Source organism: Triturus cristatus, chromosome 7, assembly GCF_964204655.1.
Source record: "Triturus cristatus chromosome 7, aTriCri1.1, whole genome shotgun sequence".
NCBI classification, from domain to species: Eukaryota; Metazoa; Chordata; class Amphibia; order Caudata; family Salamandridae; genus Triturus; species Triturus cristatus.
In genome coordinates this window covers 1,551,196,718-1,551,209,222 of record NC_140590.1, presented here as the reverse complement: position 1 = coordinate 1,551,209,222, position 12,505 = coordinate 1,551,196,718, and the positions used below count along the sequence as shown (strand labels likewise).

Sequence of the window (12,505 nt, the reverse complement as noted above, 5' to 3'; positions counted from 1 at the left end):
TCCCGTGCCCAAAGTTAGAAATCTGAGCGTGTTGTTTGACAGCCAGCTCAACTTCTCGGCGCACGTTAGTAATCTTGCGTCATCCTGTTCCTTTTTAATAAGGACCCTGCGGAAGATCCTTACTTTCATTGAACCTGACCTTCGCAAGACGGTGGTAGTGGCCCTCGTGTTATCTAGACTGGACTACTGCAACGCCTTGCTGTTAGGGATAAATAAGACTCTGATGAAGAGGCTGCAGATTCTGCAGACTGCTGCAGCAAGACTTCTGTTAGATGTCCCCAGAGATCAATCTATCGCTGTGGGAATCAAAACACTACACTGGCTCCCGGTTCATCAGCGTATAGACTTCAAGGCTATATGCCTAGTACATAAGGCTGTGTTTGGGGGGGGGAGCCAAGGATGTTCAGAAGCTCTTTATTCCTTACTCTCTGGGTCGGGCACTTAGGTCCTCTACTCAAAGACTCATTAAGATAAATCGGATCAGGAAAGCTAGATGGGGTGGTAGTCTCTGGAACAAGCTCCCTTGTTCTTTGAAATCAACAGATAGCCATCAAGCTTTCAGAAAACTGTTAAAAACATGGCTCTTTGACGAGATCTGTTGCTAAGATTGTGTCTTTCTCTCTCTGCTTACCAGCGCCAAGACGCTTCGGCATTCGTTGCGCTATATAAATGGCTATCCTATCCTATCCTATCCTATAATTATTTTCATTCATTCATCACTCCAGGTTGGAGGGATACCAAACACTTGCCCTCCAGTTGGAATTGTGGTGGTTTCCATGTCTTCTAGCTTGGATTCCTTCTCAGTCACCATAGCGGCGATGGTATTAGTACTAAATTTCCTGACCTATGAAACACTGACTTGTCCTTGAAACTGAAGATCAATAGTTGCTGCCAAGCATTTTAGACTTTCCAGGTCATGTTCGTTGTCATTGATTCTGTCATGAATCTTTGCAAAGCTTCCTTCCTAACAGAAACCTTTCCTGCAGTCCATTTCAAGATAGTTCTCGGATCTTGCAGAAGGTCAAAAAGAACTGATTCATCCTGCATCATGAGGGTCATCTGGACTCGAACAACAAAACAGAACTACCGGTCTATGAACGTCAAGACAAAGAAAGACAAAAACACGTGATTTCGAAGTCTGTGCAAACCCACACTCACTAAGACAAAATATATCCCATCAGCCCACCACAATGGCGGAGCATCGTCATCTGGGCTCCTCTTATTATCAGTGTTTTTGCCTGTTGCAGTGGACAGAGAAATAAATAATTCTTGTTGGCCTCTTATTGGTTTGTCTATGTCCGTATTGATTTGATTGTTGTATTTATAGGGTGTGGTCTGTCACTCCGAAAGGAGCATCCTTTCTGCATCCTTCAGCATTGACTGGCATTGGTGTATGGTGGTCTGTTTTATCCCTCAGACTCCGCCGCCTGAATGTTCCTACTGCTTCTGTCCAGGATTCACACAGCTCTTTCAGAAGTGATTGCTCATCAGCGCATACTATCTGCGTAGTTCATTATTTATTTATTTTTGCATATTTATACAGCGCTAATTCGACCCGAAGGTATTGGAGCGCTGGACATGAGCACCGTATTTACATTACACATTCAGGCACGGGGAGATTAAGTGATTTGCCCCAGAATCACATGATGTGGACGCTACCTCGAGGCTCGAACCCTGGTTTCCTGCACCAAAGTTGGCAGTTTAAGCCGACGGACCACATCCTCTCCATTTGTTCGTGCTCATAAAGCTTCACAGACCACAGTGGGCACGCCACCAACCAACTACAGCCCTGTACATATCCAGCATACATCCAGGCCCTCTCCTGTGCCGCTCTGCTGCTGCTGACTCACTCGCCCTCGGTTGTTTGCTTCACCTTATAGAAAGGGAAATCAGGATTGTCCCCAAGGGCCTGCCAGAGCCATTGCTCACCGCCAAAGCAGCAGCAGCAGCGCCATCTTAACCCCTTTGCTGCAGCGGGAATTCCGCCGCAGCGCTGGGGGGGGGTTGGGGGGCAGCGCGGTGGCGCTGTGCTCATGACGGAGCCACTCCGCTTTTACACTTTCATCCTTTAGTACAGCCATGCACAGGAAATGTATGGATACTTATTGACTTTATCCCCACTCTGAAAGTCCATGTACTGTTGGGCGCTGGCAGGAATGCTGCACACAGCCTAGGAAGGGAGCTGTGTCAGTACTGTCGGAACCTGCAAAAGCGAAGCCGTCTAGGACCACCACAAGGTCTGCCCCATTGTGGAGCCATTACATAGTATGAACTACTTCACATTGACAGCATTATAACATGTGTTTATCATTGAAATGATTATTGTCCTCAGTAAGAATCCCTTTCCTTCAAAGTTAGCGCATTTGAAAAAAATCCTTTCAATATATTTTCATCGTCTTTGCTTCTTTTTAAGCATACAGGCTCATCTGTTTACCCTCCATCTGGAACCTTTAGCAAAAACATAGAAGGTACCCGACCAAGGCTTTACGTAGGCCGGGTCCTGTTGGTGATCAGCACAGCAGTTCTAACAAGCATTTGCAATCCAATAGGTTTCGCATTTATGAGAGTTTGAGCTATCTGCATTCTAAATGACAATGCCTTTTATTTATGTGTTGTTTTTAAAACATATAAATAAAAGGCATAGTCATTTACAATACCAATAGCTTAAACTTTCACAAATGCAAGACCTATTGCATTGCAAATGCGTACCATAAAAATAAAAAAAGCGTTAGGAGAGAGCATGTCGCTATTTGAGAATATTGTGTGTTGGAGGCTGTAATTAAAGCCTACTGAGCAACACATGTAACGGGGGTGGCGCCATGGGAGGTTATAAAACGAGACAAGGCAGTACTAAGGAGGGACTACGAACCCTTTAAACCAATGAACAGCCACAGTTTACAGTGGACAATGACACAAGCCAATGAAAAATGTGGGCGGAGAGTGGGCGGAGCTTCAAGTCCTACCTCAATACAGCATGCCTTGCAGAGCAGCGGATGTGCTGCCCAGGCTCAACCTAACCAGGCGCTGAGAAAGGTCCCTATCGGACTTTCCACTTTTGCCCTCAGCATGGCAAAAAAAATCATAAGTAGGTGACAGGACCAGTCATCCCTGGCCTTTCATGTAACTTCAAAGAGATTCATTTCTTATGCATGTTGCCACGATTAGGAGCTAATCGGAAGATAGTGATCTGAAGGTACACACCTTGAAATCCACACAGGTGCAGGCATGATGAAGAGCATTCTACAGTGACAAAGCCACTGCATGGGCTGCTTCTGCCAAGTATTAGCAGCGTTTTTAGGCATTTTCCAAGCCCACAACAAATAAAGGTACATATTTTACAAAGAGTTTGATTTAACATTCCTAATGCAGCGTTATAATTATTTCACAATTTCCTAATTTCCGAATTGAACCATTTTTAACCTTAAGAAAACACTGATTTCATCAGTAATTCTCCAAAAGGATGCAATAGATTTAATGGGACAGTACCATCACTTCTCAGTAGGGTTTGGACAAAATGAGTACCTGCACTTTTATTATTCCATTTCAAGAGCTGCCTGCACTCATTATTTTTGGGGAGTGAATCCAGCACTTTCCTCCTTAAACAGGAAATTAGTTCTAAAATTGATCAAAGTTAATCTCCAATACTTTCCAGAGTGGGAAAGAGTTGGCAAACATTTGGGGAAACCCAGAAAAAAAATATTTGTGTGTGTTCCCAAACTTGCAAGGCATTTCCGTTCTCGAACTCTCTCTACACTCCTGGAAATAGATTTACTTAGACTAAAATCAATGTGAGTAAATCTTTTTATGATTGTAAATCCACAATTTGTGAATATGAAAAGTGGGTATATATTTCTAAATAATGGTATCTGCGCATGTAAGCTAATCATACACTCCGCAATAGTGTTGTGAATCGGACATTTAATTGTCCCATTGCAGTGCTGTTGGCCAATGATGCTGTAGAATTTGGCATTCCAACTCTTCTGCTAGACATTGTCAGTGGATTACAAAGAATTGATTTCTAAGGCTACTTTTTCTTTCAATGCCCCAAAGCATTACAAGCAGTGTGTTGGGAAGGCAGTATGGAAGATACTTCTTGATTGATTTGAGAATTAATACAAGACGCTTTTTGTTTCCAGAATTATCGAATGCCAAAGCTAACTATGGTCCGTGACATCTTAAACTTCTGGGATCCAAAATTTCAGGATTACGTAGTCAACATTAATGTTGGGGGCATGAAAAAGAAGCTCCGCTCCAACGCTCTCTCTAAGTTTCCAGAGACAAGACTTGGCCGCCTGGTATCCTGCAATACAGAGGAATCCATTCTTCAGATCTGTGATGACTATGATGTAAATGCCAGCGAGTTTTATTTTGATCGAAACCCAGGACTTTTCCTCTATGTGCTCAATTTTTACAAGACGGGTAAATTACATGTCATGGAGGAATTGTGTGTGTACTCCTTCTCCCAAGAGCTTGAGTACTGGGGCATAAATGACTTTTTCCTCGATACTTGCTGCAGCCACCACTACCATGAGCGCAAGTTTGAGAACAACTTTCATAACTGGGACGAGGAAAGCGAGGCAAGTAGTGTAGACACCACCCCTGATGAAATCTCAGACATTAACCAAGACCTTCTTCACTTTGACAACGTCTGCTGCGGCAATTTGCGCAAACGACTTTGGCTTACAATGGAAAATCCTGGCTATTCCATTCCAAGCAAACTCTTCAGCTTTGTGTCTATCAGTGTGGTGCTCATCTCCATAGCAACAATGTGCATCAACAGCATGCCTGAATACCAGTTACTGGACGAAGACGACAAGGAGGTGGACGATCCAGTCCTCCAAGTTCTTGAGTACATCTGCATCTCTTGGTTCACCTTCGAGGTATCTTCTCGCTTGCTCCTTGCCCCAGATCTAAAGAAGTTCTTCAAACACCCACTGAACTTGATTGACATTGGTTCAGTTTTACCTATTTACTTCACACTCTTGGTGGATTTGACTATTGGAAGTGAGTATGAACTTGGCAATCTTGGGAAGGTGGTGCAGGTGTTCCGTCTCATGAGGATATTTCGAGTGCTAAAGCTGGCTCGGCATTCGACTGGACTAAGGTCACTAGGAGCCACTTTAAAGGTAATCTTAATGCATATTGATAGTATTGATTCTTTAAAGATATATTTCAAGAATCATAGGTCAACAATGATTGTATAGTTGTGTTTGGGGTGGTAGGGATTTCAGGAGCATATTTATAATACCAGTGTCTCAGTGGAGAAAACAAATTGTCTGTAGAACCATGGTGCACAGTTTAAGCCTCCAAAAACGGAAACATGGTAATCATCCATTTATCAACAAATATTCAGAGGTAAAATTAATTCTCGAGGCAGAGTCTGCAGTAAATCATTCAAAAGCAGACGTTCTGCAATCTACACATTTACTGCTAGTGTGTCTTCTTTCAGAAACAGTACAATACACATGTTACTTTGGTGGTGGGCCTTGAAAGAGAGACATTGCTGTTTCATGTGTTCTGACATCTTGTCCGTCAACAAATATTGTAGTCTTCTTGTTCCACCTCCTGATGTGTTTCATTTTGGCTGAGACTATAAAGAGGACTACTGGTCAAAACTGTACTTCTTCACTATTCTCCCTTCCCACTTCATAGCCATCAATGCTATTGCTCAATCATCCTGCGATTCGTTGACATAGTCTTTGCATGAGACTCAAGGGTTTTCATTAGGTAGGCAGTCAAAAAGACCACTTATAGGCCACTGACATGGAAAAACCCGTGCAGACTTAGGGATCTGCTGACATGGTCTAGTATAATTAATGGGGGGGGGGGGAATGCTACCCATAATTTGGGAAGTTATAAACAATCGTCTTCTACCCACACTGCTTTATTTGCTGAAATATCCACTGTTGAGTTTAAGTCTCTGAATGCAAGTGGGATGGACACTTTCGAACCTGCACAAATCCCCATTTGCACATGCATCGGAAATATAGGTTGTGAGAGGTTTGCCACATTTGTAAACAAAAGTACTATCAAATATGCACCTCCACAAGTTTCCCTACATGACTATTGCAGGCCTAACCTGCTGAAATTTATCAGGTAGAAATGCCCATCGTATGACCAGAAGATTTTGCTGGCTTGCCTTCTCCATTAATTCCATAGTTATGTTGGCCCTGGTCAATGAGCAGTGAAGACTACAGCACCAGAGCTCAGAGCCCTGCTACAGGCCCTTATAACAGAGAATGTCAAGCTGGGGTGGGACCACATCAACGGGGGGCTAAATTGAAGTGTGGGGGAGGGCGGCGGGCTCCAGGCACTGGCTAAGGGGGCATCATGCTGAATCCAGTGCTGTGTTAGAGAAATAGAGAGAATGGCAGTGAGCCACTGTGTAATGGGCCATCAGTATTGTCTTTTGTCACTCATGTCCTGGGAGAGTGCTCAAAAGAACCCGCAAAGTCCCCCCCCCTGCTTTTTTATATATAAAGGATCATACTGTGAACACAGGAGGCACAGGCTGCCCATAAAATGTTGGCAATCAGATTTTTGGTTGTATTTTATAAGTGCAATGTTTGAATTGATAAACATATTTAGAGTTGCCATTTCTTATAAAATAATTGTGAAAAAATATGTATGTCATTCTAGGGGCCATCATGATTTTTTCACAAGGGAGTGTGGCATTAAAAAAAAATCTGAAGATCGCTGCTTTAGAGTTACAGGGTAGCCAGCTCTTTCTCAAATGAACCATAAATTTTTTGACATCATTGAAAAATGACATGCAGGAGGAAAGATGTTCTCATTTTACAATGTACGGGGAGGCAACAAAAAAAGATTGTGGTGTTTGCCCAGTAAATAATTTGTAATAATAATAATAAGTTCAAGGTCCTGTGGGCCATATTATCAAGAACGGCGTTAACATTATCGCCGGTTTAGCGGCAGGCAACTGCAGCTAAAGCGATGATAAGGGCCTTGATAATATGCCCTTGTGAATTCCAACAGAAGCCCAGGTTTGATGTCCTTCACACCAGAACCTGGGCTTCTATTGGAATTCACAAGGGCATATTTTCAAGCCCATTATCGCCACTTTAGCGTCAGTTTCCTGCCGCTAAACCGGCGACAATGTTATCCCCGTTCTTGATAATATGACCCCAAATGTTTTCTTAGGAGCGCACTGTTTATGCTACTAATGCTAAGGATGCCTTATTCCATAGTTCTGATTCCACTACGTGTCTCTTCCTTCCACCACCTTACTGTCTGTTCATCTCACTTTTGTTGGGTGTTTTTATATCCCTCTTTTCTCCCCTTTGTCATTGTTTTTTTTAATCTTTTTCTTCTGCCTTCTTTGCCCTTCATCTGTTTTTTCCTCTCCTGCAACCACATCCAACCACCTGCACAAATTAAGCACTGTCTTGCCTATGTGACCATTTCGGTGTGTGGACCCATCCACCTTTTTAACAGAGCACTTATAATCAGTAAGTGGACATGGGTCTGTTATAGTGTATCTAGTGGATGTAGTACATTTCTTTACATCTATCAAAAGGGCCAGAAATACTCATGCATTGTAAATTATTGTCACAAAAGTGAAATTTTGAGACAAGTGAGCACACACAAGATGGCTCCTTAACTGAACTGAGTGCTCCTGCTCACCTGTCGGATGATGATCACTGGGATGACAATTGGGGCTTTGTATGTTTACCGCTTTTACCTGCAAAGTTGTCTGACTATCCTGTGTGGGGGCTGGCATCGTTATTTGGAGGTTTCTCTTCTTTTTATTCAGCTGCAGAGAAGGACAGAAAACTGGCTCATCACAACGCCTCATCACAGGTTTCTCCTCACATGGAGGCAGCTGGATTTGTAAGAAGGGCACAGCATCCCACATTTGATCCCCCCTGTCAAATGTAGCAGATGCACCCACAATAATCCTGTTAACAACTAATTAAAAGAATAGGAAGCATGTACTTGCATTATTGGAGTCAACAGTTATATATTAAATCTGTGCATTCTTATTATGGTGTTTTCATAAAGAAGACAATTGTTAGGCCTTTAATGGGTGTGTGTTTCCAAAAGATATTGAAGGGAAAGACTAAACTATAAAGTAAGAATTTCTTTTTCACTTTCATTCACCATGCATTCTAACTCTGAGTTACATAAAGTTTTGCTGTGATCTCACTATATAGATTTATGGTGATATATATTATAATTAATTCTTAGAACTGAATATTTCATCATGTTCAATATTCTCTTCCAGGTCTGGATTTTGCAAAGTATAATTACCTCATACGGCTACATCAAATATGGAGATCAACTATTTGCAAAACCATGCAAATAAGAGGAAGCAAATAATGCCACCTCCACCAGTTAAGTTTAAAATGGTAGAACCAACAGAACCTTGGTTAAGAAAAATTCTGTAGAAAATCTATGCACTCAGAGCTAACACTGGCATGGGTGTTAAAAGTATTCAAAATGACCTTGCAGGTTTTTCTATGATAGTTTCTGACAATGAGATTACAATTAGAGACATCAAAGCCATGATTGGTCACATTTTTCCAATCACAGCTAAAGTTCTTCCAACTAATGTATCTTCAATTTACCATGAGGTATTGAAGGCAGTGACTACAGGTCATATCTGGAAAACATGCCACCTGCTCTACTTAATATAACATTTACAGAGAAATTTGAAATTGATATGGCGCACAGGATTCCTTCACACCAAAAGGCAAACCAAACTAAACAGAGACAGATTATTTTTAAAGTACTTTGACATAACGTTCTAGTTATGCTAAGGAAGGTGGCAAGAGAAAGTCCTTCCTTTATAGCCGAAGGTAATAACATTTCTATCCACCAATTTTTGGTGAGAGAAACACTGAATCTCCCCAAAGCAATTACAACATTGACACCCAGACTCAGAGATTGTGTATATAAATATGATCTCTTTGATCTCTCCACAATCAGAATACAAAAGAACGACTTTTCTAAATCCTTTCAATTAAAAATCTGAATTATTAGATTTCACGATTTACATCATTCTTTATCTGTGGACACTCAGTACAAGAAGATCTTCGAAAGTTGCTAAATTGTTTCTGATTTTGTTAATATTTAAGCCCTGCTTAGACGCAGGATTGTATAGGCGGGAATCAGTATTGGGTATTCTTGGGCTCATACCTCTTTCTTTCAGATTTTTGCAAATGTGTCCTGTGTGTTCACTTGTACATGTGCTATGTACTTTTTACCTGTATTTTCTTTCCTAAACTTCTAAGCCTACCATAAGTTTATACAAAGTTTAAACTTTAGATATTCTAGGTTTGTTTTTTGCCTATAATAAACAAGGGGTACAATTTAGAAATTGCACCACTGAATCTTAAAGGGTTGAGACACGTACTGAAATGAAAGAAAATACTTGATTATTTAGCCAGACAAAAATATATTTGCTTGCTTCAAGTAGTAAATATCTTTCTAACTTTATTCCAGCAAAATTGCTATGGAAGTGCAAATAATCAACACACATCACTGCTTGTACAAATAAATAAAAACATCAATACATAAATTGAGTTTAAAAAGCATAAAATAGTATAAAAACTTCACTATGCATATGTCCAACTAAAGTACATTAATTCATCAAAGGATGAGAATAAAAAAAGCATAGGCAGATCAATAACAATACAAACGTTTAATTGTAAAATCCTATGCAATATAAACTGATCTAAAAAGGACAATGCAGTGCCAATTAAGTGTTGGCACCTAGACCTAATGATGGTTTAACCTTTTTCTGTCTGAGCATTCCATTCAAAAACGCTATGAAGAACCATGAGATTGCAAAAACGACACCTTGGCTTGTGTCAGTTTTTAGAATTCTCATTGCAACTTTATACTCTCTGACACCTATATTGCGGCCTAAAGGTAGAATCCACTTTTTCCCCACTACTCTGTTTGATATGCAAGGCAGAATATCAAGACGTGGTCTAACAACTCTGTGAAATTATTGCAAGATGGAACCAGCTCATCCAATACCCCAGGGGTTCGCGATCAGTTAGCTGTAAAAGAGTGAAGCGACAGGGTCTCATACCTGAATTGCTGATTGAGCTTTCTAGCCGTAGCAGGCTCTATTTCGTCCAGGTACTGTTCTTCTGCAATAAATATCAATGACAAGATATCATCTTATTTAGGGCTAAAGGATGGGTGGTCACTTTTCTTCCTCCACAGCTGTTGAGATAAACAATGGTTTCTACTGTAGATGACCCACATTTTTGGAGGGATACAATTTTAGAAATTATACATTTAGGTAATGTTCCTTTCATTCCAAGATGAGATTTTAACATTATTACAGATTCATTGCTTGATTTAATATCTTCTACTAAATGTAAACTTCCTAGAGCTTTTCCCCTTTTAAAGCCTCGACCCCATCTTCGCGGGAGGTACTAACATCCACTTCAGCCACACCACACCGCCCATCTGGACGGACCACCACTGCGTCTATTTGACCTTCAACACCACCACCGCACCCGCCCTGCGCCCGCCGCAACGGAACTGGTGCAAGGTCACAGAGGAACACCTCAACACCACCCTCCTTAACAACCCCCCAAGGCCACGACCGACACCAACTCCGCAGCCACGGAATTTCACGGTTGGATCTCCTGCTGCGCCAACAGCCGCGCACCCCACCACCACCCCACCAAGCAACGCCCTCTGAAGGCTGCCTGGTTCACAACAGAACTTTAAGAAGCCAGACGCTCCTGCAGACTCCTAGAGAAGACCTGGCGAAACCAGAAAACCTCGGAAACACGGAACAACCACAGGAGCGCCCTGAAGGAATACCACCAGTGCATAAGAGACACCAAACGGACCTTCATAAGAGACAAAGTCCAGACCAACTCGACCAACACCAAGGAACTGTTCAACGTCATACAGCAGTTCACAAAACACACCAGCGAAGCCACAGACGTCAAACCCTCCCAGGAACTCTGCGACAAGCTCAGCTCCTACTTCCATCTGAAGATCAAGGTACTCTACGACAACTTCAGCGAACCAGTGTCTGACACCCTCCCCCTACCCACCACCGCCGATAAGAGGACCATCACCACCTGGGATCCCGCTACTATCGAACTCATCACTGTGACCATGAAGAAAACCCACTCAGGAGCCCCAACGGACCCCTTCCCACCGCACATTTTCCACAGGGCCGCCGCCGCCATCGCACCCGAACTAGGGCGGTCCATTAATGCTCCCCTCAGATCAGGCATCTTTCCAGATGACTGGAAACTGGCGGAGGTGAAACCCCTCCTCAAGAAACCAACGGCCGACCCAACGGACCTGAAAAACTACCGTCCCATCTCTCTCCTCCCTTTTGCGGCCAAAGTCACTGAGAGACTCGTAAACACCCAGCTGACCGCTTTCATCGAAGAGAACTCCATCCTAGACGCCTCCCAGTCTGGATTCTGCAGCAACCACAGCACCGAGACTGCCCCCCTCACCGCCATGGACGACATCCGCAAACTACTTGACCAGGGACACACTGCGGCCCTCATCCTTCCAGACCTCTCTGCAGCTTTTGACACCCTCTCACATTGCACGCTCACAGCCAGACTTCACGACACGGGGATACAAGGAGCTGCCCTCGACTGGATCCAATCCTTCCTCTCCGTCAGAACCCAGAGCATTCAACTCCCTCCCTTCCTCTCCGAACCCCCAGAAATCAACTGCGGAGTACCCCAGGGATCTTCACTCAGCCCCACGCTCTTCAACATCTACATGGCCCCCTCACCGCCATCGTCAGACAGCATGGGCTAAGCATCGTATCCTACGCCGACGACACCCAGCTCATCCTCTCACTCACAAAGAATCCAAAAGACACCAGACTCTGCTTCCAGGAAGGAATGCAGAACGTGGCAGCCTGGATGAAAGACAGCTGCTTGAAGCTCAACTCAGAAAAGACCGAGGTCCTCATACTCGGACCCTGCACCTCCGCCTGGGACAACACCTGGTGGCCCTCCACCCTCGGGAACCCTCCCTCCCCCACAGACCACGCTCAGAACCTCGGCACCATCCTGGACGCCTACCTCTCCATGAACCGCCAGGTCAACGCCGTCGCTTCCACTAGCTTCAATTGCCTCCGCATCCTCCGTAAGACCTTCAAATGGATTCCCCCCGATTGCAGAAGGACCGACACCCACACACTCATAACCAGCAGACTAGACTACGGCAACTCCCTCTATGCCGGAATCAACCGAACTCTCCTACACAAACTCCAAACCATCCAGAACGCCGCAGCCAGACTCGTCCTCGGGACACCACGTCACGAACACATGACCCAACACCTACGAGCCCTCCACTGGCTCCCCATTGAGAAGAGGGTCACCTTCAAACTCCTCACCCACGCCTACAAATCCCTCTACAACATCATACCCAAGTACCTCAACGAGAGAGTATCCTTCCACGTACCCAAGAGGAACTTCCGCTCCACCGACCTCACCCTGGCTGAGGTCCCCCACATCCGCAGAAACAGAACGGACAGGAG

General features: G+C 43.6%; 1 protein-coding gene across 5 annotated transcripts in view; it reads left to right on the top strand.

The window, feature by feature from the left end:
- LOC146812356 (delayed-rectifier potassium channel regulatory subunit KCNS1-like) overlaps nucleotides 1–12,505 on the top strand; it is a 235,291-nt gene that overhangs the window by 108,070 nt on the left and 114,716 nt on the right. For 4 of the 5 annotated variants that reach the window (XR_014966838.1, XM_085619351.1, XM_085619349.1 and 1 more), the window contains exon 5: nucleotides 4,137–5,126. Coding sequence is in view for 4 of the 5 variants with exons in the window: in XM_085619351.1 (XP_085475477.1) it covers nucleotides 4,137–5,126 (990 nt within the window). In the remaining variant the exon portion in view is untranslated. Of the gene's footprint in view, nucleotides 1–4,136; nucleotides 5,127–7,771; nucleotides 7,987–12,505 lie in introns of those variants that run through there. The other variant, XM_085619353.1, reaches the window with a different exon arrangement.